The 27,518-nt window shown below is 40.8% G+C and overlaps 2 protein-coding genes across 3 annotated transcripts; one reads left to right on the plus strand and one right to left on the minus strand.

Moving 5' to 3' along the window:
• Window positions 1–1,784: 1,784 nt before the first annotated feature.
• tspan4b (tetraspanin 4b) lies at window positions 1,785–12,918 on the plus strand. The gene is made up of 8 exons (XM_084570921.1): window positions 1,785–2,234; window positions 5,072–5,141; window positions 5,289–5,480; window positions 5,574–5,648; window positions 5,727–5,822; window positions 5,979–6,092; window positions 7,102–7,185; window positions 8,117–12,918. The coding sequence occupies exons 2-8, from the start codon at window positions 5,073–5,075 to the stop codon at window positions 8,183–8,185; spliced, it is 699 nt and encodes a 232-aa protein (XP_084427047.1). The 5' UTR covers window positions 1,785–2,234; window position 5,072; the 3' UTR covers window positions 8,186–12,918.
• Window positions 12,846–20,864, minus strand: bcl2l12 (BCL2 like 12). 2 transcript variants are annotated; one of them, XM_084570920.1, is made up of 8 exons: window positions 20,814–20,864; window positions 16,878–17,058; window positions 16,312–16,501; window positions 14,414–14,636; window positions 14,163–14,267; window positions 13,545–13,612; window positions 13,068–13,328; window positions 12,846–12,974 (listed from the first exon to the last, which is right to left on the minus strand). In XM_084570920.1, the coding sequence occupies exons 2-8, from the start codon at window positions 17,054–17,056 to the stop codon at window positions 12,933–12,935; spliced, it is 1,068 nt and encodes a 355-aa protein (XP_084427046.1). In that variant the 5' UTR covers window positions 17,057–17,058; window positions 20,814–20,864; the 3' UTR covers window positions 12,846–12,932. The 2 variants fall into 2 exon arrangements, with proteins under 2 accessions (XP_084427046.1, XP_084427045.1); XM_084570919.1 differs by lacking the exon at window positions 20,814–20,864 and having other exon boundaries at window positions 16,878–17,119.
• Between the last annotated feature and the right edge of the window lie 6,654 nt (window positions 20,865–27,518).

A 27,518-nucleotide genomic window follows, 5' to 3' on the forward strand; every position in this document is an offset into this window, starting at 1 on the left:
ACCCCGAAGTTGATGGAGGATAACGTCAGGGTTGGTTGTTCATCTGAAGCTCAGCAGGAGTCTGATGATGCAGGAGGACACTGAGTGTACACAGGTGAGCAAATTTACCACAGCGCAAAGAAACAAAACCTCCATTTAGACTATACTTAAACTATTCCCCCTTAAGTTGACTGCTTGAATCATATGATACATAAACAGACCGTTGGTCCTTAACTACCTGTGTGTGCTCTGAAACTAAGAACCGTGATCTATCTCAGAGCAAATCATTTTTACAGTCATCTAAACCCAGCAGTGGGTCGGTTCAGAACTGGGAGATCCGATCATGAGTGGCCAGCTGTGAGTACAGGTGTGAACACACACACACACACACACACTCAGGGTTTATTTACACACACAGACTGAGATCAGATCTGGAGACGCATGTGAATGCCAGGTCTGAACACACAGACCTAAAGCTGGTCTCTTGCGATCGGATAGACCAGATCGGATCTTGACACAAGATGTGAACAGGCCCTTGGTTCACATCTGGAGGTGGTCTGTGTTGCCCTGACCAGTTATTCCTTATTCATTCAGACCTGCCATCTTTATTTTTCTGTTAATGCACTGATGCCTTTCTTTGTGGAGTTTGCATGTCTGCGTGGGTTCTCTCCAGGTACTCTGGCTTCCTCCCACCGTCCAAAGACATGCTCATTAGGTTCATTGGTGATTCTAAATTGGCCGTAGGTGTGCATGTGAGTGTGAATGGTTGTCTGTCTCTCTGTGTTAGCCCTGCGATAGACTGGAGACCTGTCCAGGGTGTACCCCACCTCTTGCCCGATGACAGCTGGGATAGGCTCCAGCAGACCCTTCACCGGAACAAGCGGTTACAGAAGATGAATGAATGAATGAGACTGGAGATGCGTGTGGAGACACATTTTAATGGCAGGGCAAATGGCAAATGTATTTCTGTGTTTCTCTCTCTTCCTCTCTTTCTCTCTCCCCCTCCCTTGTTTGTTTCGTAGGCGTTGATTGTGTAATTGGTTTCCACCTATAAAGTTTCTGGTAGTGTCTGCTAATTGGTTTATTCAACCCCCAAATCGTCCAATCACTGCCCAGGACCTGAATGAAAAGGGATACAGCCTGGAGATGTGTGTCCTTATGTGTTCTGTTAATATTGATAGGTTTGATTGCTATTGTGGTATCCTCTACACCTTTCTTCACATAGGTAACTTTTTGTGATGAGCCTAGGATCATTGGTCGGTTCCACCTATGATTTATTTTTGATTTTGTAGACATGGAAGTTAGACAATTTGTTTGTCAGGTCTTGTTTCTTTGCTTTTGTCTATTTGGCACAGCCACATGGTCCACTCCTTCTCCACTGTCCATGCATCAAGCATTTTTCAGTTCCTTTTTTTGTATTGGACTAAATCTGTAAAGTTTTCCTGCTACGTTGACTCTCAGCCGGACCCCTGTTCCACCTAGGGACGTAACAGGATCAAATCAGTACATATGTTAATGTCATATCTGAACCACTGAGCAACGGCTGGAAAGAAACGAAGCAACCGGTGCTTTTATCGTTGCTGAATAATGTGCAGTTTCTAAAAATAATCCCACACATGTGTTGCTAGGCAGTGATTACATACAAAAGTAAAAGCAGATATTGGATTTCTGCAGGATCAGGGGCTAGCTTGAGACATTCAAGTCTCCGAAACACGACCACATGCTTCGGTTTAGCAGGAATTGTGGAGTAAAACCGGGGTTCGATCAGGAAGTCTGCAGCAGTGTGCATGAAAGTTAGGAGTAAGCAAGTAAGACGGGCTGAGATCTAGATAGTGTGGCCTGGAGGAGGGACGAGAAAAAAAAAAAATGTGAAGGGGAGGGACACAGAGCGGGAAAGAGCAGCAACTCGCACATCTGGAAATAATCAAGGACCGAGAGAGAAAGAGAGGAGGGGGAGCTCTGTTGGAAAAAAGGGAGCAAAACGAAAGGTGAAACCTCCAAGATGGAAATTATATAAAGTCAGTTTAAGTTCAGAATCAGGGAAAAGAGGCAAGTTAACCAGGGGGGGAAGACGGGCGGACGCAGTCGATCAGAGGAGAAGAGGAAGAGAGGGAAGGAAATCTGGTTGAAAAGCCTCCAGTCTAAAGAAAAGGAAAACTCAGAAAAGATCCCAACCAGAGGGGTAAAGGAGCTTGGATTTAAAAAAAAAAGAGGAGACCTGAGATTTGACTGAAGGAGTTCAAACCTGCTCTCAAGTAAGTCTGTTTGAATTGAGGTTTTAGATAATCAGAAATGACCTGGAAATCAAAAAAACTCCACCTTAATTAAACGGTATGTTCAGAACTGAGCGTGTTTTAAACTTTTAAAGAGTATTTATACAGAAATCTGTCAAATTTGCACATTTATTGTCTTATATGCAGATTCCATGAGATGCACTAGGTTAGAAAAGTCTTAGTTTTCAGTTTATTTGTTAAAAGGTGCAAAAACACAACACATAAAAGGAGTATAAGTGGCTTTACTGGAGATAAAGATGTTGAAAGATACCAGATAGGAGTTTTTTTAAGACTACCAAAAACAGTATTCTGCTGTCATTTAAAAAAAAAAAAAAATATATATATGTATATATATCATTCAAATCACAGATTAGATTCAGTTCTATCTTTTTAGGGCTGACGGGCTAATTCTCTGTTTTCATTGGAAACAGGAAGTCAAGATGAGATTGTCCTCCCAAGAAGAATTACAGCGCGTGTGTTTGTTTTAGTGCCTCTGCCTGTTTACCCGCCCTCGATGGGGACCACGTAGCTGCTTGAATCATAATAATCTAATGCTTTATTTAACCAGGAATGAGTTCAGCAGGTTTATTTTACATTTAATGAGTTTTGGAGAGTAAATGAGTCAGTAACGTAGATAGAAACTCCGTTTACTCTTGGTCTCAGTCTAATGAGGACTAATGTGATATAGTCAAAAGTGACTCAGTGGATCTTTAGCATGATTTTTATTTTTATTTCTTTTTTTCTTTTTTGGACTCAAACGCACCAACACACTCGGATGTTCAGATATTCTTGTGATTTCTGTAGGGTGACATTTCAAAATAAGAGCACTGGAATGACAAATGAGTCACTAAAAACAGGTCTGCACGAACAAACTGTTGATTTCAATGACAAGATGACTGATGTCGTTTCTTCAAACAGGGGGAGGATGTGAAGGAACCACGGGGGAATCAGCCACAACATTATGACCACTGACAGTTTTCAGTTTTTATTTGTTAAAAGACACAAAAGGAACAAGTACAAGTGGCTTTGCTGGAGATAAAGATGTTAAAAGAAACCTGAGAGGAGATCAGTTTTTAAGACGACCAAACCCAGTAATCTGCTGTCATTTAATGATTTTATATATACCGCATATATTCCAGTTGGAGTAGATAGAAACTCGGTTTACTCTTGGTCTCAGTCTCCTCTAATGAGGATTAATGTGATATCCCTCCTATTACCTTTAGGGTCAATTTGACCTCATTCAATGTTTAACATCTCTTAATATATGATTAACATCATTATTTTTGCTTCATATTTAACCAGTTTTCCTAATTGAACTGACACGGACCCTGGCCCCAACATTATATATGTAATTATTCTTGATAATAATTGTGATACCAAATGTTATAGATAACAAGAATATGTACTTCGAAATTACATAACTCCACTTAAACGTATCTATATTTCTAATTTAAGGCCATTCAGTGAGATTTTATGTTGATCTACATCTATTTCTCCATCGTTTCTCCAGCTATTTAGGCGGTCAACGAACGAACATAAGGGACCTGACACATTAACTGGAGGTTTAAATTGCTGGGGTCAAATTGACCCCAAAAGTGTTTAAAGGTAATGGGAGGGTTAGAAAAGATCACCTGCAGCGTTAAATTATTAAAAAAGCAGAGTAAAAAAATTTAGACTTGAATCATAAGCATTTAGTGAATACAGAGCAGAAGATTGTTTAACGTCATGTGAGAAGCAGCGTGGTGTTTGATTCATCGCTGTTGGCGACACTAGAGGAGCATCTTTTTTATAGCTTTTTTTTACTTTTATGCAACTCACACATATTAGTATTATTGTTATTGTCCTCATTACTCTTAGCAAGACACACATGAAGTGTTACACCTGGATTACGTGTCTACGTCTGTTCAGGCGTCCGACTCTGCTCTTGTGTTTTTAAGCTTGTTCGTCTCTGAATTTTCATTTGTGTGAAAGATCTGCGTCGGGAGTCATGGGAAATGCCTTCAGCAGTATAATTAGGTCCACTGAGCAGGGGAGGGAGCTTCCTTCCTGTCAGCAGTTTGACTTCCTGCGTGAGGTCAGTGGTCGGTGCGAGGACCACTCACTCTGAGACAAATCAGACTCAAATAACACTGACCTTTTTTGTGACAATTCAGTGTTCTGCTGGGAAACATTTGGACCTGGCATTCATTCATGTGAATGTTACTTAGACATGTAGCACCCACCTAGACCAGACCAGGCACCCCCACCCCATAGCAATGACACTCCTTGATGACCAACTCAAAAAACATGAAAAACAGCACAAGGTGTTGACCTGGCCTCCAAATTCACTAGATCCCAAACTGGTCAAGTATCTGTGGGATGATCCACAGAGGCCCCTCCATTCAACCCATAGGACCCAAAGGCCCCCCACTAACAACTTTATGTTGCCAGACACCACAGGACACCCTCAGAAGGCCCATGTCCATTCTCTGATGAGTCGCAACTGTTTTGGAGGCACAAGGGAGACCTACACAATATTAGGAAGGTGGTTTTAATGTTGTGGCTCATCAGTGTAGTCTTCAACCTCTGCAAAGAGACATCCTCGACTACTTCCACAGCTCTGGTTATAGGAATCTCATGCGTGTCAAACTGATGTGGGTTTAAAATCTCTGCTCTGCGCACTCCAAGGAAACCAAGAACACATAAAAGGAAGTCATGAAAGTTACCACACAGTCACTCCAGCCAGTTGTTTAATCACGCCAACCCATTTTAGCCAACGATAAACAAAGTTGCTGGAGTTTTGAGTCACTGTTTAAACGCCGTTCTTTTCTGTTTTGCAGGATGTCGGCTTCTCGACGGTGTCTGTGCTGCGTCAAATACTTGATGTTTGTCTTCAACCTCATCTTCTGGGTCAGTATTTTGCACGAGTCGGAGCTGGATTCCGCTGCTTCCACCAATTTATAGTCGCGCATTCATTCATTCACTTGCTCACAATGTGACATTTCCCCCCTCTCACCGTGTTCTGACACTGCTTTTCACATGCTGCTTCCTGAACAGCTCGGAGGATGTGGACTGTTTGGCGTCGGGGTCTGGCTGTCCTTCACCCAGGCCGAGTTTTCCTCTCTTCCCCTGTCCTTCCCGTCGCTCTCGGCCGCCAACCTGCTGCTGGTGGCCGGCGGCATAACGATGGTGACGGGCTTCCTGGGTTGTCTCGGGGCCCTCAAGGAGCAGCGCTCCCTGCTGATCATGGTATGGCTGAATTTATAGATGTTTGGGTCGGACGGGTGACAGTAGAGACGTCGCATTTAGAAATTCTCCAACTGCTCTTCTCTGCTTCTGCAGTTCTTTATCATCCTCTTGCTCCTGGTCCTGACAGAGATCACTCTAGTGCTGGTTATACACATCTTCCACGAGGAGGTGAGCCACCATCTGCAAGGTTCAGGTTCAAGGCTTCGAGTACTAAGAAGAAATAATGTTGTCTCTTTCTTTTTTTAGCTGGACAAGAAAGCACAAGATAGATTAAAGGAAGGTATGAAGAGCTACAAATCAGACTCTGGGCTGCAGAAATCCTGGGACAACGTCCAGAAAATGGTGAGCTCGCTTTTTTGAAACCAATGCATGGCGTCGTACACACACAACAGATTTCACTTTAGAACCGATTGTCACTTTAATGCATCAGCAAGCGTCCGCCGTGTGGGCTGGTGTGTGGTCTAGTTGTACAATTCTGCTCTTTTTTTGTTTCCCCAGTTCAAATGCTGCGGAGTGACCAACAAAACGGACTGGTACAACGTGACGAACGGGACGCTGCCTTCGTCCTGCTGCTCAGTCGGCATAGAAACCTGTTCCGACGGATGGAGCGAGGTTGGTATAAGTTTGGTTGATACTCTCATTTTAGTTTGCTCCTGTAGAAACCAAAATGAAGCTCTGGTGTCTACTTATGTGGGTCATCCGGCTCTACCTGCACCAACAAAATTTCTCTTAAATGCCTCACACACACACACACACACACACAAGTGAAAGTGATGGAACACCAAACCAGAAAAATCCCACAGCGACCGGGGAGTCAGACACTGAGACAACCTAATGATAATGTGGTTGTTCCACCGCGACGGATGATGTGGTTGTTTCCAGTTAAACAGATTGTTTTACACATGTAGACACGAGTGAGTGATTAGCTTGTGTGTAAAGCAGAAACTGGTGCGTGTAGCATGAGGATACACAAAACTGAAGGCTTTCAGACGAAACGCTGACCGAAAAGTTGAAGCAATCAAGCAATTTAAACCATGCAACCATACCTACAAAACGACTAAGAGGGGTGAACTTTGGAGGCTAAAAATCTAAAGAAGTGCTCCACAAACGCATCTGTTTAAAATAGAATAACATTAAAACATTCCTTGTTTTCTTTACGCCTGAAAAGATCAACTCCGTCTCACCCATCTGGAACGAATTCAGACCTAGTTTGAGACGATCAGGCGGCTTGAAATCATCTCGAGGGCAGCGTTTAGGTCAAACTTATGAGGATCTGGATTAGGTTTTATTTGAATTGCAGCTTACAACTGCAAAAAAATAAATAAATAAAATAGGAGTAGGCAAATTATCTCTAAAGAACCAGCAGTTAATGTAGACGATCTAAACCACAACTTTTACAACACTTCACGGACAAACGATCATAGATGTTTTACAAGCTAGCTGTGGGAACAATTTGCAAATTTTTCTCTCCCAAACGAGTTTCGCCAACCGAATCCATGCTTGCATGTTTATATTTCTGTGGGAAGGAGTAAATGTGTTCGAACTCGGTGCTCCTGTTGTTTATTTTTCCTCGAGTTCCTCCTCTCCCTCATCTTCTCTCGCCTCCGTTTGTCCTCTGCAGCCGTGCTACCAGAAGGCCAGGCAGTGGCTGCTGGATAACATCCCCTCTGTCCTGGTGTTTGGAGTGTGCATTGGTGTCGTTCAGGTAGTTATCAGCTCTCTTTCATGCCTTTATTTTAATTTCTTCCCATCTTTTAGAATCATAAAACGACAAAAACACACTTATTTAGACTTTGGTGTGCACATCCGATAGGTTTACTGTACCATTTGCACTTCTACTGCTACTATATTGCACTACCGCCACTGTTTATATATTTTATTTATTTTCATTCCATTTTATTTTATATCTATACTATTTATTGTAAGGTGAACGAAAAAAGGTAGAAATGTCCTAAAAAACAAACTGAGAACTTGCAATAAAAATCTTGAAAAAGTTCATTTTTTTTACTCTTGCAAACACCCAAATCCAAATTGTGCAGAGGTGCAATCAAATTTTCTGACTTCTTCACGTGGATTGACATCCCTAAAATGTATTTTGCCCTTGTTTTTGGCCGGTACATTTCAGAATCAAGCATCTTTAAGAGTCTTTATTGTCATTATGAGAACAAAAATTTTGCAGAGACTGAAATTGAAATAAAACACCCTTAAAAAGAAGAAGAAATGTAAATAAAGCTTAGTGCAAGTTCCAGTCTATGAGATAGTGTGTGATTGTCTTACTGCTGAGGACTGGTGGTCTGTTTGATTGTCAATCATTTGTGCACAAATTAATAATTAAAATACTTTTATACTTTATTTGATGCCTATTGAGCCCGATACATATTCCCAATTTACTAAATCTGAGCACATTTAAGCTGTGCGTTTACATTGCTTACAGTCATTATCATTATTGTTAAGCGTGTCATTTGTACTCAGGATGGAGGAGAGTACCAGTTTCAGTTCCATTATCTAAAATGTTACCAAACAGCGTCCTCTGCTGGGTGCAAACTGCCACCACAATGCAGGTAAAACAATCTGAGCAGATCAAAATGTGCTGACCCGCTCTCTGTATGTCCCCTCTCTCTCTCGTCTATACTCAGATCTTGGCCCTGGTCTTCTCCATGCTGATGTATTGTCAAATCCTCTGCGCTGAGAAACATTTGGAGTGAACACAAAGGTTCACCGGCTCCAGTGACGGGAAGGCTCGTCTCGAAAAAATAAAAACTTCTGATCCAAAATCTTTCAAATCCCCAATCGAGGCTGGGTTGCTCAGCTCAGCGGCTTGTTTTGGGTTCAGACCTGAAATACCTTTAAATGCTTGGAGGTGCTCCGACTGGGAACACTAAAAGCATGTGGTCAGTGGCTGGTAAAGCTTTATACTGATTAATATTATCTAGAAACTAATAAGTTCTTTCCATAGAAATGTGAATATGATCGTATTTCTGCACCAAGAAGAGAGGCAAGCTGCTTTTTACATTCCCTGTCCATAATATCAGTGATTCATCTAAAGTGTGGAGGAGGGGAGACCCTTAACTAAATAACCTGCTGGATCAGTTTGTATGTTAAGACTGGCACTAGAACAGGGAATTTGCTTTTGACAAGTAGGCCCACTGTAGTATGCAATGTATATTATTTCTTCAATACACGAACTCCCTGAATGTATCTGGATATATCATTTACACTATTCTCACAGTAACTTAAAGGATTCTGCGTCAGTCTCTATCCTTGTTTTCCACAAATTAATCAAATTTTCTTCATTTATTTAAACATATGCTGTAGTTAACATTTTACGTTATAGCTCAACAGTACTCGTTTGGTGTTAGTATGTAGAGACTGAATCGTATTTTATTTAAGCCTTGAAAAAGATTTTTTTTTTAATATTCTTGTGCATTTAAAGCATAAAATCTAAAGGCAGAATAAACTCACAGGAACCGACGAATAAGACGACTATAGATGGAGTTTGCTTGGGTACTGTGATCCAGTCCAGCACAGATGTTATATAGGGGTGGTGGGTGTCCCATGTGGGATTTATAGATAGAAAGATGCAGGTGTTTATCACGACTCTGCCCCGCCGGAGAACCAACTTTGTTATTTAGAATTTATTACTGAGAATCATAAAGATTTCCAGTAAAGAATCTGGGGGAGGAAAGATATGAAGCAGTAACAAGTTTGTACATTTATCACCATAATCTTAAAGGGGAACTACTGTTTTGTACAACCTGGACCTTATTTCTGGCAAAAAATACGATCGTTTACTCACCCATATAACTTTTGTGTGATTTGTAGTTGTTTGGGAGATTTTTTATATCTGCGTATATCCATATAGTGGGAGTGACTGGGGCACCGAAACGCAGCCTCTAAATAACGCATTATCTGCCGCGAAACTAGTTCATTTCACCAATATTTTGTTATCATACGATAGTGCTATTCCTCGTTGAGTCCGGAGTTACCTGTTATCATCATCCGGGGTCTGTAGGTCAATCTACAGTGTCATTTAGAGGCTGCGTTTCAGTGCCCCAGTCACTCCCACTATATGGATATACGCAGATCTAAATATCTCCCGGAACGACTACAAATTACACAAAAGTTATATGGGTGAGTAAACAATCGTATTTTATGTCAGAAATAAGGTCCAGGTTGTAAAAAAACAGTAGTTCCCCTTTAAGATTGATATAAAGACTGCCTTAATTATATATTGCCTAAAATTCAAAGGGAATCTGTGTCTCTATAATAAATTTTTGTGTCCGTTTGATGATGATAAATATGTAGATGTTTCCATTCTGTGATCCTCTCAGTATTGCTGAAAATCAATATGAACATGTGTAGAGTCCTTGTCTGCTGTTCTAGTAGAAAAAAATAATAATTAATTGTGCTTTGCATTAATTAAAAGTTCATGGTAGCTATCTGCACAGAGTCAGCCACTGCAATAATAAAGCACAGTGTCATCTGCGTAGAGGTGGACTTTACAGTCGGTTAGAGAAAATAACAACTGAATGGAGTTGTAAGGAAATAATCAAATGTCATTTCAACATTATGGATTCCCAGACTTTTCCATTGGGCATCACTAATATTCGAAAAGCAGGGGTGAAAACGATCTCCTAATAAAACCCGCTAACTTTAAAGAAATGAAACAGTCGACAAATAAGAAAAGTCTTTGGACAGAAACTTTTTAATACACAAGAATACAAAACATTTTGGAGTTTTTTAGGTTCACGATACAAGTAGACAACAAGTTGGCCAGCTCTTCAAAAATTTGACAAATTTTAATACTGAAATCTGATGCAATGCACTTTGTTTATAAATAAATAAATACGTTCTTTTCTCCTAAATTTACCTGCCATGTTTTACAGCATTCAAACTGACTCCAAACTGACTCAATTTGATTTAACTAATTTGATATGCTCTACTGTGTCGCCTTTAATCCTGTGTCTGCAAAGATTTCATAATAAATGCCCTGTTTATTTCTTCTTGTCTGGTTGGCTCAGTATTGTGAAATGTAAAAATGACTACACAATGTATAAAATAACCGTACGACATCAAATTCAACTTTGATTATCACGAGCAGGCTGAAGGAGACCATTTCTCCCTACAACAGAATAGTTAAAGCCCTGCAGGATATTTGTAATGCCCAGTATGAGTGTTAAAAGTTATCTCATGTAAACTAAATGAGTCTATTTCAGATATCAGACTTTTTAAACAAGGGAAACAGATTGGTTTGCTAAATGAGAGTGGTCATGCGCTATTAGAAAATCCCCAAAAACTGTAGATCACAGAGTACGAGCCAAGTATGTGCACCTCAATGTTCGCATGCTCTGGGCCACTTTAACAAAATGATAAAAAAAACATATTTAAAAAAAGTTGCCATTCAGGACAGGATAAATAAATAAAAAACACCGTACTTTCTGCATCTTTGTGTAAGAGATACCCATCCATCTTTTTACTATAGTAGAGTAGAATAAAAATAATTAAATCTAAGAGCACGTGATGAACTAAAGGTTTAAGAGTAGACACATCTTGGTATATTTCAGTGTTTTGTCATGATAAAACAAACTGTTGTTCTCTACTCCACGCTGTCAGATCTTGCTCATATGTTTGATAAGAAATCACACAATGCAGACTCGTAGAAACAGCTCCATCTACTGGCAACAGAAAGTTAAAGCTTACGTGACAGACGTCAGGTTTATGGGTTATATCCTGTCTGTCCTTGTGAAACGTTATCAGACTCTCCTCACGTACTGCCCCAGTTCCAATTAAGCGTCCCATAAAGTGTTGTTGCCCCTCCCGAGGACGCATTATGAGGTAATTTGTGCGGACTTAGGACAGCCCGGTATCCCACAATGCATTTTGCTGGCTTACCGTACTGTGTCCAACAGAGTGCGTACTTCATAGTTCGAAGTTCATATACTAGGTATCGAAAAACACTCCTGGTGTCTTTCACACGTGACATACAGGACAGAAACATGACGTGTGGGCCTTGTTCACAACAAATATTAACATGGGTGATCCAACCGCAAGTGGACACCTCCACGTACATGAATTCACAGCTGGCGTTAGAAAGCATCTCCGGTGACCATTTATGATCGGATCTCATTTTGTGCTCCGAATGTAAGCAAAACAAATCTGTCATTTGTGTGGTATGTAAATAAAAACAAAGCTGAAACAAAAGCGACCGGACTGGTTGGGTTTCTTGAGGATGTTTGGCCACTCATCAAAGTAGATTATTCAGATGAACTGAAAGCTGGGGCCAAAAACAACGTATTGCCACCGACACAACTGCTTCAGAGAGACGTACAAAGATCAGATTATAACTTGAACCCTGAAAGCACCGGTAACGGGGAAAAATAAAGGCCCCTCGCTATCTTAAATACGTAACTTATGTCCAGATTGCTACTCTACCTATCAGTATGAACACACAGTGTACTCGTATTCAATAATTTCATCCGTTGACATATTCTTAATTGGATTTCTCAATTCAGTTCAGTTTGTTACAAGCTACAAGACCACATCCAAATCTCCATACTAGACAGATATAAATAAATAAATAGACAACACTACACAGTGCTTATCCCCATCCCTTTTCTGTCAGTCAAGTATTCCTACTAGCGCCGTGTGTTTTCTCTTCAGATGCTGGCTCAGGGTACGAGCCACCATTTCTCCACTGATCATACTCCCATATTTTAAAAATAAAGGAGGTGTGCTCACATTGCAAAAAAAAGATTGTAGTTGCACGAAACCCAAACCGCCTTCAAACGTAGTCTGTCCAGTCGGATCTCAGTGCGTCGTGGGTGCGTTCACACCAAAACCTTTAGCAGCCCACACTTGTGATCGGATCACCCCGGACCCTTTTTAGTCAGGACAAGGCAATGGTTAGTGTTCTCTAATGCCACATAGTGGGAACAGGAGGTGATACACAACTCCTTCGTGCAACGTCCTGTGAGAATGCAAGGTCCAAGGTCACCCTTTCACAGTTTTCCAACACAAACAGACTCGTTTCTTAAACTCTTTGGATGGGTGTCAGTTCAAGGCGAAATCTCTTCTCTCTCTTCAAGACGGAAAAGGTTCTAAACTAAATTTTAACAAGTGGAAGTATTACTAAGCGTTTAGTTTGACAGGCCCGAATAGAGATCCAAATCTAAATGGCTCAAAAAATGAAAGCTCATATGATTCTTAAATTGATCAATAGGTCATAAATAAAAGAAACGTAACTCACAAAAAAAACAGTAGCTTCTCGTTCTGGCCGTGTAAACCAAAATCCTCTGGTGTAAGTTCTTTCTCATACCTAGATCCCAGTTCATTGGGAATTAAAGGCCTTTTGAGGATTTATGAGTCCCGGTGTGGCCCCGTGTGAACAGTCCATCCGTCTCTCTTCACTTTCATGTCATGATTGTTCCGTTGGGATAAAAATACACCTGGAACTCAGTCGTACTCTACAGAATCCTCCAAGTCTACCACGTTTTCCTGAAGATGAGATAAAAGTTTCTCTGATGAGTGAAAAGGAATAATAATAAAAAAAAGCTGTCAACTTTAGGATAGGCTCATTCATTCACTCACCCAGCCTCCATGGCTTTTGAGCCACGGGTAAAAGTTTTCCATGTAGCGCTCCGCGAAGCCTTGCATGCGCCCCGTGGCCGTCACTATCCGCCGGGACACCTCCATGGTGACCGCCATGCGTCGCAGTGTTGGACTGTCAGGTGGTGGCAGAGGTGGGGCCTCTGATACCTGACTGGAGCTGCCGAAAATGTCTAGAATTTGGGCAAAGGATCCATAGGAAAGACGAGACAAGTTGGAGCACAGGGAGGGGTCCGACTGGATCTGGTAAATTTTTTTTAAAAAAGTATGTTTATTAGTCTTTCTGTGTATTGTTACTCATGAAAACTCTGCTTCAAATTAGTTTTCCGTACACATATGGTGTCTGATTTTGTTTGGTTCACTATCCTCAAGTCTACAGAGTTATTTCAAAGGAAGGTCCGTTTTTTGAAAGGATTCATTCAAAGCTCTACTCTCAAAACAAAATGAAGCACTTCCTACCTTTAAGTTGATAGCGTCTCCCTCCATGGAGAGCAACTCAACAAGCTGCTGCACCACTGTCTCCTCATCTACGGGACAAAGTAGCAACACAATTACCACAAATGAAGTAGGGTCCCTGAATCTCTATAATCGGGTCAATACTCTACAATTCAGGCCGGTTTCGAGTGTATTCTGGTCCAAGTAATTAACTGGGTGGAATTTATATGACCAGGTGTTGTGGAGTAGCCACAACACCTGGTCCGCTGGATCTAAATATCGTCCGAACGACTCCAAATGACACCAAAGTTATATGGGTGAGGAAACAATTATGCTAGTTCAGCTTGGTACCTTCCACTCTCTTTAATCGGATTGTGTCATGGTTTTGAGTTTTGAATGTTTTGTGTAACCTTTAACTGGTGCTTTATTCTGTAATTGTTTTTCTCGCCGTTACTGTGTTCACTGTTTGGTTTTGTAGTTATGTTTTTTGATGCCCTGCCGTCCCTGCAGCGCCTTAAGTTTTAGTAAGTTGAGTCATTTTTCTTTCAAACACCCTCCTCCCCTTTATATCCTGCTTTCAGCTCCTACTTCACCACTAACTTGACAGACTCGGTTACATGTATGAGTGTTAAGTGCGATTACCTATGGAAGGCTGGGGTGCGACCTTCTGTTTCTTTACACTGGACGTCCTTCTGGCAATCCTTTCCAGTTTCTCTGCTACCTCAGTGTAGAACTCCGGTGGATTATCTGTATTGACGTAAACCACAGCGCCACATTAAACCACTTTTACCACTCTGCTACGGTCAAGTAGTATGTTCTCTGGTATATTCAAAGAAGACAACCAGGTGCACTCTAGCTTTGTGTTTTAGAGTTCAATGTTTGTAGGAACTTACTGGGAGAACTCATGCCTGCTTGTTGATCTACATGGCCAAGGTTTAGCGTGGTGGGCCTCCGAGAAGACGACCCATTCTTCTCTCTTTCTTTCTCTTTCTTCTCCAAACTTTTCTTGAAGAACTGAGACAGCTTTTTTACAACCTTCTTTCGGTTCAGCTTCTTTTGGGACTTCTTCGCACCGTCATCATCATCATCAGAAGAAGACGACGATGTGGCGTCGTCCTGCATGAACAGGTTTTTTCGTCAGTGGTGTAGAGATACTGATGTGGGTTTGTTATGTACAAGTATACAGTATATACACTGCCTGGCCAAAAAAAAAAAGAGCCTCCCATTGGATAATTACTGTTACTCTGTTTGAAAAGGGTCAAATCATTGGCATGCATCAAGCAGAGAAAACATCTAAGGAGATTGTAGAAACTACTACAATTGGGTTAAGACCTGTCCAATGCATTATTAAAAACAGGAAGAATAGTGGAGAACCATCGTCTTCCAGGAAGAAATGTGGTCGGAAAAAAATCCTGGCGATCACTTAAACGTTTGGTGAAATCAAATGGAAGAAAAACAACAGTAGAACTCAGGGCTATGTTTAATAGTGAAAGTAAGAACATTTCCACACATACAATGTGAAGGGAACTCAAGGGATTGGGACTGAACAGCTGTGTAGCCTTAAGAAAACCATTAATCAGTGAAGCTAACTGGAAAAAAAGGCTTCAGTTTGCTAGGGAGCATAAAGATTGGATTCTGGAGCAATGGAAGAAGGTCATGTGGTCTGATGAGTCCAGATTTACCCTGTTCCAGAATGATGGGGGCATCAGGGTAAGAAGAGAGGCAGATGAAGTGATGCACCCATCATGCCTAGTGCCTTCTGTACAAGCCTGTGGGGGCAGTGCTATGATCTGGGGTTGCTGCAGTTGCTCAGGTCTAGGTTCAGCAACATTATGTTGCCCAAAGAATGAGGTCAGCTGACTACCTGAATATACTGAATGACCAGGTTATTCCATCAATGGATTTTTTTCTTCCCTGATGACACGGGCATATTCCAAGATGACAATGCCAGGATTCATCATTTCACATATGGATTGTCCACCACAGAGTCCAGACCTTAACCCCATTGAGAATCTTTGGGATGTGCTGAAGAAGGCTTTGCGCCGTGGTCAGACTCTCCCATCATCAATACAAGATCTTGGTGAAAAAACAATGCAACACTGGATGGAAATAAATCTGGTGACATTGCAGAAGGTTATCGAAACAATGTCACAGCGAAATATATCCAACGAAATATTAAGAGTGTGTGACCTTTTTTTTTTTTTAGTGGTGACTTTTTTTTTGGCCAGGCAGTGTATTTTAGACATATAAGGTCATAAGGCATAGATACAATGCTGAATGCTAATGATAATAGAGATATGAACTGTAGGAGGAATAAAATATTTATGTAAAATCAAGGTAGTCCCAATATCATGACAGGCGCCATGCTTCTACAATATCTTATTATCTTCAACAACTGAATTGATGTAAAACAGTTGACCAAGATGTCTCCTGTGCCGAAACATTGCTCTTGTACACAACACAAAGACTGCAACTAATTAGTAGCTGGCCGACACTGAATGATCTGCACCTGCATGAAAGCTTGTGCTATGTCTTCCTGATTCTAGAGGAGCGCACTTCAACACATACCTGCAGGGCACTGTTATGAAATGTGGGTGTTTTTTTTCTAGCATTAGGCGGGATTTCCCAGGATGACTAGTCTTCTGCATCTATATCACTTAGATGATTTATTCCAAATCCTTTTTAAACATCCTGTCTAACTCATAGCATGACCCTTTTCACACCTTTTACAATGGATAAGACACTGAACACTTGCTTTAATTGGGGCAAAATAAAAACAGCATTTCCTTACATCTGTTTGGTATTTTGCCTTGCTGTTCCTTTCCAACGAGCCCTTCGGAGTCTTGGCGCGACGGCGCAAAGTGTTTTGGCGAGGCAGCTTCTTAATTAAGCTCTTAAATCCAATCTTCTTCTCATTGCCCGAACCGTCGTCCTCGGCCTGAGCACCACCGCCATCCTTTGGCTTTGGTTGTGGCTTGATGCTAGCATGGGAAAACAAGTGTGGTGAACCAACAGAGCTGGTGTAAGAGCTGCCTTACAGCAACCAGAACACAGTGTGACTGTTTTATGGATCTGCACAGTATGCTGGTGGAATTTGTTCCCATGCTACTAAACATTTTAAAGAGACTAGTTTTAATTGGCCAGCGTTATATCGTGTGTCAAACCCTGAAGATGAATTCTGCATCTAGGTAATTAGGTTCCATTGTGCGTTTCTATGCTGATGATTGTTCACAATAACTTTCACTTCTGTCAGATAATAAACCTTTAATGTTTGATAAATCTGTGCCGACTGATCTTATATTTCAAATCAGTAGCCTGAACAGGACAGAGTAGCAGAAGAGTGGTGAGCTACATTACCTGAACTTGTTGGTATCTTTGTACTCTCCCCCTACCCTGCCAGGCCTCTCTGTCAGGGGAATGGAAAGAGTCTGATGGAGGAACGCTTGGAGGACCAGACGAGTCTCAGCCTTGATCTCCACCAGAGAGATGGAGGAGACAGAGGAGACTGAGGTGTTGCGTCCTACAGACCCCGACATCACTGAGATAAGGTGAGAATGGCTCATTAGTTCAGTAGCAACTTGTAGATAACCTGGTATGTACTGCATTTGTATTGCTAACAAGAAGACATGAGACTTTAAAAACATCATGTTTAATAGAGAATGCACAATCATCAAACAATGATGGGGCAAATTTGTAGACTCAAAAATTATATTTCTAACGTCATATCTGTTAAACATCATGCTAGCACTGTTTGTGCTGGTAGTTTAGGAGATCATGTTATTGGAGTTTAGGCAATTGGTTATTTATCAAGTTTAACATTCTTTCGGAAACATTACCGCAACAGGTTATTTGTGGTTATTGTACACTTGTTCCTCAACCAGCCAGATTCCTGAATGGTAATCAGGATTTACTGTATAATAACAAGGATTTCAAGTCACAATCAATCCACTAGCTACAAAAATGATTGGCAAGGGTCACTAGGAGCAACTAATACAGTGGATTGATGTATGATGCAAAATCAGTAATGGGGGTACAATTTTGGGGTAAAAATAACTACCTTGGGTCTATGGATAAGGGACACTAGGGAAATTTTGTGGAATACAAAGGAAGGTACTTATAGGCGGTATAGACTTTTGCGTCAAATTGACGCTGTAGCTACGGCGACAACCCAGCACTTACACAGACCCTAGCGACGTAGCTGACATGCACTTTCCCAGAAATGTAACTACGAGCCGTGGCGACGCAGAGCTGTGATTGGTCCGCTTGGTAGTAGCGTGTTTCTGCTTTAGTATTTCTGGCTGCTTCTCTGTCGCCGCAATTTTTGAATTGATTGTTTTGGATCAATAAAGTTGGAACACATTGAGGAAAGGTTAACGGAGGAGGTTCAGTGATACAAACATTTGTAAGACTCGTCTTCAGTGAAATTTTGCCGAAATTTCACAATAGTTTACAGAGCGAGCCAGACTGACGAGCGCACAAGTATAAATGGCTAGCGCAGGCTACGTACGGAAGTTATAGCGTCTATGTACAGTATTTGTACATAGACGCCAAATCTCATATCCACAAATATAACAATGCTTTACAGTTTAAACAAGAACGATTTTCTTTTTGTTCATATAGATCCCAGCTACAACACCATCTATGAATCCAGCTCCTCAGAAAGAGCATATTCCTGTGCAGTAGGAGCTGGTTCTGTCTCATTTCATTTCCTGATGGCAGCAAGCAATGCCAGAGCCCTATCATTCTGCTTTTCTGTACAGATATCAATCTGCAACAGAGACAGATTGAAAGATAGGAGAGTAAGTCTGCTCACCGCTTTGAATTTATATTTACACACGTTCTTTATTGGAATACACAAATGCATTTATAGTCAGATTTATTCATTCCACACTCCACTGTCCTTTGAAAATTATAGTAACCTATTTACAAAGATATATATTTTAAAATAACATGTATTATTATACTACTGTATAGAAGTTGCATAGTAGTGATCTAATCTTAAAGGATCTTAAAGGCTCAGGGAGACTGGCCAGGTACTCTTGGTTACCCAAATTGAGTAACGCCCATTAAGGTACCTGCAGAAAGCAGACAAGCAACAAAACAAGAGGGGAAAACACAGAACAGGCCCTACAGCAGTAAGTAGTAGTAGTGGTGGTAATAATGAAAGCAAAACAAACAATGAGCCAATCCAGTCGGTCGACATTCTTTCTTGGTCACTGCTGCACATGGACCTACATACTGAATAATAACCAATAACTTACAGAGGAACTGAGTTAAACTGACTGCCAAATATTAAGGAACAAATTGCTTAAAAACAAATGCAAAACTATTTCTATACAAATAATTTGGACACTACATATGAACATCCTCGTTTGGTATTGACCACAACAAGTTGAATAGTTCTGGTTTTAAACTGTCTGCAGCTCCACTGATGACACTTTTCCACCTTTACTGTTTTAGAACAAGGTTTGGGATTTCTTTTATAGGAAACGTGGTGATGAAGAATGCCGTCAGCTCTGGGGGAAAACACACATGCTTTGTTATAACGTTACTATTGTCTGGAGGGTCACATCCGCATGTGACTTTAGTAGTGAAAGAAATGCATGGACTTGCTCCTGACCCCTGGAGTTTTACCATTTGATCTTGTTACCTTGTGTCACTGTCACCTGTATGCCAGACTTTGAGTGTCTTCACCATTCGCCAATGTAGAGACTCTATGAGACCTTAACATTTACATACAAATCTAAGCACTATTCCTTGATCACAGCAGCATTTACATGCGGCCCCCTTTCTTCCTTTTGTTCATCTGTATTATAAATGTGGTACATTGACAGTGTTCTGGCTCGGCTTACCTACTATTACCGGTATGAACACCCCACTATGGCAAACTTTTGGTCTGTATTATGGTCTGTGGTCCCTCCGCTGGGAACTGATTATACCCTGGAAAAGGTCTGCCGGGTCAAAAAAATTGTTTATATGGGCTTTATGTGAGGGTGGATAGACGTGTAACAGCAGCCATACGCATAATCTGAGTGCTGTTCAGTTGATTTTGACAAACAAAATAGCGTTAAAGGACAATGATATGTCATATAATTTGTAACTCTGATTGGTTGTAGGACTATCCAATTGGGTGCATTCATTTTTTCCTTTTACTCTTCTCTGTATCGGTTGAAACACGCCAGGCTAATTAACTCGTGAACCATTTTTCAAATTGTTCATTTCGGCACTTTAATATTCCTTCAAACCAGAAATAAAAGGAACGCTATAACACTGAGAGAGGAGTCAAAACCACAACGTTGATTTGACTGAGTGAATCTGACAACCATTCAATGGACCATTGACGCTTCCCTATAACTATTTGAATGCTAAACCATGTTCAACAGCATACACTCAGTGCCCAAACCATTAGGTCCACTGTGTTAAAATTAATGCATTATATTATAACAGTCCTGAACAAAGTCCACAAGTCATGACTCAGTTTTATGTTGAGAGCGTGTCAGTAAAGTAATAGAAACTTGTGTCGGGGCAGTACAACACAATACAATTCAATACTACAACTAACCACAGCCTCCATAATGATAACACAAGTGACTCAGCAGCTCTCTTTAGGTTATTTTAAACTAATGCTGAATACAATAACCTCCATCAAGCTTGGATTTAGTGCGGGACCGTTATATTATATTAAAATGTATTCTTCTTCACTAGTGTACCTAATGAACTGGCAAGTATAAGTTCTCTTCAGAAATGTCCCCTTGAGGCATGTCCAGGATGTCAGCCTCTTTCTAAGTTTAACTCTAAACTTTCATAGATTTTTAAATAAATTATATAATTCATAAAGCAGATAAACAACACTGCATCGTTTTAGGGGTATTTTCTGCCTTAGAAACATAACACTGTGTGATAGTTCCCGCTCAGCTTCACGAGGTTCCGCTGCTGACTGTGTAGTTCCCTGTACAGACACCGGGACTTAAGAAAATCTTCTACCGTCACCAGGAAATACTAACACCAGGAAAGTCTTTCCTTATAAGCTACTCGCGACCTATCATCCCAAATGTCTGTGCAACAAGATTCCCTTTTAATAGCAAAAAGCCTACATTGTCACTAAAATAAGAGTTTATCTGTTTTTAACGTGTAAACTGAAAGCAGAGGGAATCTTCTTAAGAGAAAACAACTTGGGACGAAACTTACCGTAACATAGTTAATACTGAATTAATTAAGACATTTCAGTAACATTTATGAAATGTAAATAAGGGATAAAGAGAGGTTAAACTATTATTAAACTACTATTCTTACCTTCACCTGTGTGCGGCTCATCGATCTGCTCCGGACACTGAGGTTTTTCTGTCCCTTCTTTCAATTCGCGTGCGCAGGTGCGCTGAAGATTACGGTAACAGCGCAGGAAGGAGGGGCAATAGCTTCTCTAGACACCGTATTATTTTAGTCTCTACGTTAATAAAAATGAAATATATATATAATAAAACTATGTTATATTGTTATAATAATATTTATATAATTATTTGCAATTTATTTTTATTTAGGTGGTTTTCCAAAACTTCACAAACACCTTTTAATCGTGTTATCCTTAATTATTTTGTACGAAAGCAACTTTATTTAAGTCTTAAAAAAAAACCTCTGTTGATTATTAACCAACCAACCAAAAAAAATAAAACTAAAATGCTTTAATATTTTTAAACACTTTCTTCAAAAGTTTGCCATTGTGCTTCAAGAAAAGGCTCTCGTGTAGTTTCTCCAACTCTCCACTAGATGTCAGTAATTTACTTTTGTCTGTTGGGTCTTGCCAGCTTCTACAAAAGCTTTGTTTTTTATTTTTTTTATTTCATATAAGGAAAAATAAGCTTCAGATTTATAATTGTAGTGAAGATCCTGCAGTGAAGCACATATTCCTTCTGACTGAATATAAAACAAAAAAAATAAAATGCAAAACAAGAATGGGAAAAAAAGAATATAACCACTAAAATAACCACTAAATGATGAACAAGAATATCAGAGCACGGGTTTGTCTGTCCGGAGTCTGTTAGAGGTTTTAGGGAAGTGGTGACACAAATGAGTCAGTCCCGACTCTGAATTCAGACTCTGGATACACTCTCTCGCCAGTTCGTTAGGTACACGGGGGGAAACAAATGTTTTGTGACTCGTTTGAAACAGCGTGAGAGATGTGATCGTTCAACTGTGTGATCATCATTGTGCAGGATACAGTTTGTGGTGCCTAAAATGGGGTTTTCACAGTAATACGGTTCAATAATGAAACACAGTTGAATGAGCAGCTCTCTCGGTTATTTCAAACAAATGTAAAGTACCATAAAAAGAGTGTACCTAATGAACTGGCAACTGAGTCATGATGGTGTCTTATGTGGACAGTTTTCAGAGAAATGCAACACTTGAGTTATTTCTATATGTGTTGAACTCTAGAGTTTGAAGTTGGGAAGCTGGAATGAATGCATTCATCATGTGATAATGTTTGAAAGACTTCATTAAGAGATATTTGAACCAGAATCTAATGATGATGATCGTTTGCTTTGATCCTGACAGAGAATAACACACGTCCGGTGTCCTTAATTCTGACTTTGAATGTTACCAATGTTCATTTTGTCAAGACTTCCCAGCCCTTATGGGGTTGTCGGATATGTGGGACCCATTTTTTAATGTTTACAAAAAGAAAAATGACTTGTAAAAGAGCCTCCACATTGTTATATTATACTATTGGTTAATTTTTAATATGTTTCGTGGATTCAACCCAAACCTCTTTACCCCATACCCATTTTCTGAGTATTTTGTGCCCTAATGCCACAAGCTGAGTTCGGTCACCAAAACACGCCACACCCATCCACTCCACCAATATATCCATCAACACACCCACACACACACATGCACAACATTAAGTTCATTATTCATGTTTCATGAAATCACGCCACGGTTTCTCTGCTCTTGCTGTCTTTACACCTTACACGTGTGAAGCTACAAACACAGTCAAGGCTGCAACCTCGTTACATTTCAAGCGCAGAGGCTGTAGTGTCGTGTTTCTGCGAGGACAGGAAGGTGTAATACACATACACCAAGCGCAGGAAATACCCCTCATGTGTTGTGGGTACACTGGCACGAATATGTGTTCAACGGTGGGGTAGCATCGCATCTATAAAAGACGGCTTGTAAATATATATTTTTTCAGTTTCTTCAATTCAAACCCACAAACATCAATAGTGATTTAAATATATATACATATAAGTTAAACATGATTAGGATTATATTAGATTTATTAAAGAAATAGAAGTCAAATTCTAAATACTGAGACGCTTTAATTGATATATGTGGTCAAGAGGAAGTGAAAGGCTAATATATATAGTTATACATATATAAGTTTTGCATATAAAACCAATCTATAATTTCGTGGACCAGACCCGTGAGAACCACACAAGACGCAGTGCCAGACAGATAATTTAAAAATACGCACGGCACTTTCTGAAGAAACGAGGCGCAGCTTACCATGCGAAAATGTCAGTTTCTAATGTTATTTTCTGCCACTTTCACACTTTTTAAACTTCCTTTTTATTTTTTGCATTTCATGAGCACTATACAGCTACAAGACAGAACTGTGTGTTTTGCACAGACGACGTAATATATTAGCCTTTTTAAACCCCTTTCTGTAACATATAATGCCGCCTTCTTTGCCCACCACAACCACCTTTGGCTTACATCTATACTGGTTCACGTTAATATTAAATTAACCACCACCAGGACTTACCAGCTTCTGTTGATCCTCTGCCTCTTGTCAGAGCAAGAGAGTAAAACAGAAAAAACAGGTTCTCGTGCAAGCTCCATGTCTTTTTTTTTTTTTTTTTTTTTTTTTATTGAAAATGCACACAAAAGATTTCAAACAATCCACCAGGTGGGAACTGACACGCGGTAGAAAACAGAGTTCACACGCAGGGCTCGTGCAGGGTTCACGGCGGCGGTCCTCGGCACAGCCCCCCCCAAACCTGTCCAGCGTCACTGGTGTGAAGACACTGGTACAAGGATTGGGAGTGACCAGACCGAGTAGGCATGAGGGAGAGAAGACGACAAAAAAACATCTCCGACAGGTCACAAGGTCATAGTTGTCAAAATGCGTACATACATTTATTTATTTTGGGAGTTTCTTGGAGTAATCTGTCAAAACAAATCACGTTAAATTCTGGGAAATTCTTGCAGCAAGTTACTTTTAGAGGCAATCAAACAGCAGATAAATAAAAAAACATGGGAGCTGAGAGCATGCAGTAACAGCCTCATCCAGTGAGCTTCCTACGCTATAAAGTTGGTTAAGTTCTGCATTGTTGTGTTGCTTGCTTACCTCCTGCAACACAAAGCCATTTCCTCCCAGGCAGTGAAGCGTCTACTCTCTCGCTCTCTCACTCGTCTATATTTGGAGCCTTCTCTGCGACGGTCCTCCTTTCGACCTGCCCTCGGACCCATCTTCTGCCCTTGTCTCCCGATTCCGAATTCCTGTCCCTCTTTCTATCCTCTCCTGCGAGAGCCCCCCCTACTCCTCCCACCCTCCAGTCACTCCGTCTAACCCCCCCCCCCCCTCAAAAAAAAATCACTGTTCATTTGCGCTGAGGCCAATAGGGAGCCAGGCAGCAGGGTGAGGCACTTCCTCTGTGACAGGAAACTAACAACAAACACCCAGAGACCACGAGCAGGGGGAGGGGGTTAATGAGAAAGAGAGATAAAGAGATGCTGATGTTTGATGGCTCGCAGTGCAGTTGGGGAGGTTAGAAAAAGGTCAGCGCCAGACACCTCTCAGGTTGATTCTGACTGTAAAACAGACTTTGCTGAAGTTAAACAGCGAGCATTTCTTGTCAGAGCTCTCTGATCAATCATCATGTGTCGCACAAAGGTCACAAACCGCTTTACAGCTTTTTCAAGTTCGCCTTAAAATAATCATAGCACGTGTGAGAGAGTCGCTCGCTCTTAGAGCTGGAGTCACAGAGCAGAATAAGCTTCAAGTGTTTTTTTTTTAAATACCGCTTGATCGCTTTTCATTGTGGGATTTTTTTATTTTTTCCGTACTAAACAGATACTCAGCCAGAAACACTTTGTAGGCATGTAAGGTTTGGGTTTAGGACAGGGCCTTTGCACTTCTGCCACAAGTCTAACCAAACTGCATGGAACTTTACGACCGCTTTACTCTGATTTCACGCAGAGTTTTTGTCCCTGCGAGCCAAAGCTCACTCAGATGTTTTAGTAATTTTTGTGTCCATGCATGAATTCTTAGAGTAGTAACACCTCAGGTTTGCGTTTGCATTTGTGGCTAAAGAGTGACTCTCGGTGGCTTTGCATTGACGCAAATCTTGCAAAAGACACCAAAGCAAGTATTGAACTGATCTTACAAACAAGTCATTTATCTAAAGCTTTATTTAAAACACACCAGTGTCCTGCATGTTTGCACCAGGCTGCATGATTCCTTATACCATGAATGCATGCATTCTCATGCACCTGTTTATTCGTGCAGGTATCCATTCAGCCAATCACAAAGCAGCAGCGCAATGTGTGAAATCCTGCAGAAACAAGTCAGGTAATGTTTAAACCAAACATTTGAAAAGATTGTCTGCGAATAACCGGCTGGTTTGAGCTCTTCTCAACCTGCTGAACAGTCTCTATAGAGTTCACCCAGAATAACTAGGATGCAAAATCATCATCCAGTGAATTCAGAAGATGCAAACATCAAGTTCATGAGAAAGGGGAGAAGAGAATGAGCAGACTGGTTGGAGCTGTTAAGGTGGATGCGCTGCAGTCTCAGAGGACTACTCCTGTCAGCTGTGAAGAAATCTCTGCGTACAACTTCCTTAAATCTGCTGGACCTTTGTGGCAAGCTCTAGTCCCCTTATGGCCACAGCTTACCATCCTCTAATGGCTACTACTTCCAACGTAAGAGTGCACCAAAGCCAAAGCCATCTAACACCGGGTTCTTGGACAGTGGGCTCCGCACTCACCGGATGTGAGTCCAGCGGATGGGATGTGGCGGAAGAGACGAAATGATGTGCAGGCATGATGCTAGCAAGGAGCATGCTATGTTCAACATCTTCACATGCAGCATGTGAAGTTTCCACGTCACACACACATTGAGATCGGACTCATTTATACGACAAACCTGGGAATCAAAGTGGCAGAGTTACAAGGTGACTCCTTTAGGATTCAGATTCAGAAATTAACCTAGCATCCAACCTGCACTGTCTCTTGAATGTAAGCGTGTCATTTTGTGACTTGTAATAATAAATGCGTTAATATATGGGAACTCTGGCTGTTCCCATTTTCGAGGGCAGGATGTTGAAGTGGTGATAACGGCGGACTCATGTTCAAAGCGTCCAGATAAAGAGAAATGAGCTCGATAACTTCTGGGCGGGGGGCGTCTGTGGGGGATAGTTGTTTATGAAGGAGCTCCAATCGCACTTATCATCTGCTATAGCATCCTTTACCACGCTCGCCACATCATTAACTCCAATCTGCGCCACCGTGGCAACCAAACATCCTGGACGTGCTTGACCTTATATGGTCCAGTCTGGATCTGCTGGTCCGGGCCGGAGATAACGAACGCGCGGTCGGAGGGCTGTGTTTATCTGCGCAAGGAGATGGGACTCTTCCTTGATTGTGCTTATCAGGATTTTTCTGTTTGTTCTCATTGACTTATTCTCCGTTTTGGTGAAACGCGGTCACTTTCTGGACACGTTTCCACCCAGATACTTGAGAACCGAGAATCTTTTCCCTCCCAGACCTGAGCCAACTTGCCAGTGATTGCAGTTTCTCTTAGGCCAGCAGCATTTCATTGGGTGCATCTGTTCGTTGGAGCTTTATTTGAAATGGGTGTAGGGATCTGCTAACAGGAAATCCACAGTCACATAGGCAGGAAATGCTGCTGTTCAGACAAAGAAATAAACAAGACATATAAGGGAAACAAAGGCACTGCTAGCATCACAGCAGGTTCAAAACACGCTGGTTTTCTCACCGGCACTTTCAGATCCAGAGTCTGTACACGGTGTTTATGATGTCCCTGATGTACAAACAGTTGGTGCAATTTAAGAAACGTGCACATTAGTATGCAGGCTAGAGACTTTCCACAATCTGCTGTCATGTTTTAAAGCATATAATATGTCATTACATATTTATTTGATGCAATAAAACACAATTTAAAACATGAGGTCTGTTTCAATTTTTAATATTTTGCTGCAGTGAGTGTCCCACGAGGCTTTGATGGTGCTTTGGCAAAAGCAGTTACAGAATTCACCGTCTGATCCCGTCACAAAGAAATAAACTTTAAGAGAGGTAATTTAGTGTGAAGGTTTTAAATTGCATTATCATTTCATTTTCTGAGTCAAATGGGGCATCGTTGCCCCCATTGTTGTTTAGAGAAGCACATTCATTCCTGTTTTGTGCATGTCTGTAACAGAAAATACAGCAGCAAGAGACACTGAATCTGCATGTATAGTGTTAATGTGGAACTGACTCAGATTTACTGAAAAGAGAAATTAACTGGGAACTGGAAATATGTCAGGACACAATACATTTGTAGTAGACCCCAATCTGAATTTGGCAAATTCAAATTCTGAACGGCAAGAATCAAATCCCTAGTTTAGTTACTGGTGGCTTTATCCTCTGCTCTGCAGCCTTTACAGCTGTACTTACAATGAAATGGATTTTCATTCACACACATATTCCTACTGTCCACTCCGAATGAAGATGATTTAAAGACAAAAACAAACCACCTTCGTTCTGGGGTTAAGAAATAAAAGATTATAGTTCCTTAAATAATAATTCCAACTGTTGTTTGTCTGTCTGAAAATCTAAAAGTGTGCTGTAACATGTTGTGTTTGGGAGATAGTTAATATAACTACAGTTACTCAGAAAGCTGAATCCTCATATTATGACTCTTTATGACAATTTGCTCTTCTTTTTTCTTTAGGAAGGTGGTTTATTATACATATCAGCATTATATATATTGCTTTGAGG

The sequence above is a fragment of the Chelon labrosus genome (assembly GCF_963514085.1).
Source record: "Chelon labrosus genome assembly, chromosome: 21".
Lineage (NCBI taxonomy): Eukaryota > Metazoa > Chordata > Actinopteri > Mugiliformes > Mugilidae > Chelon > Chelon labrosus.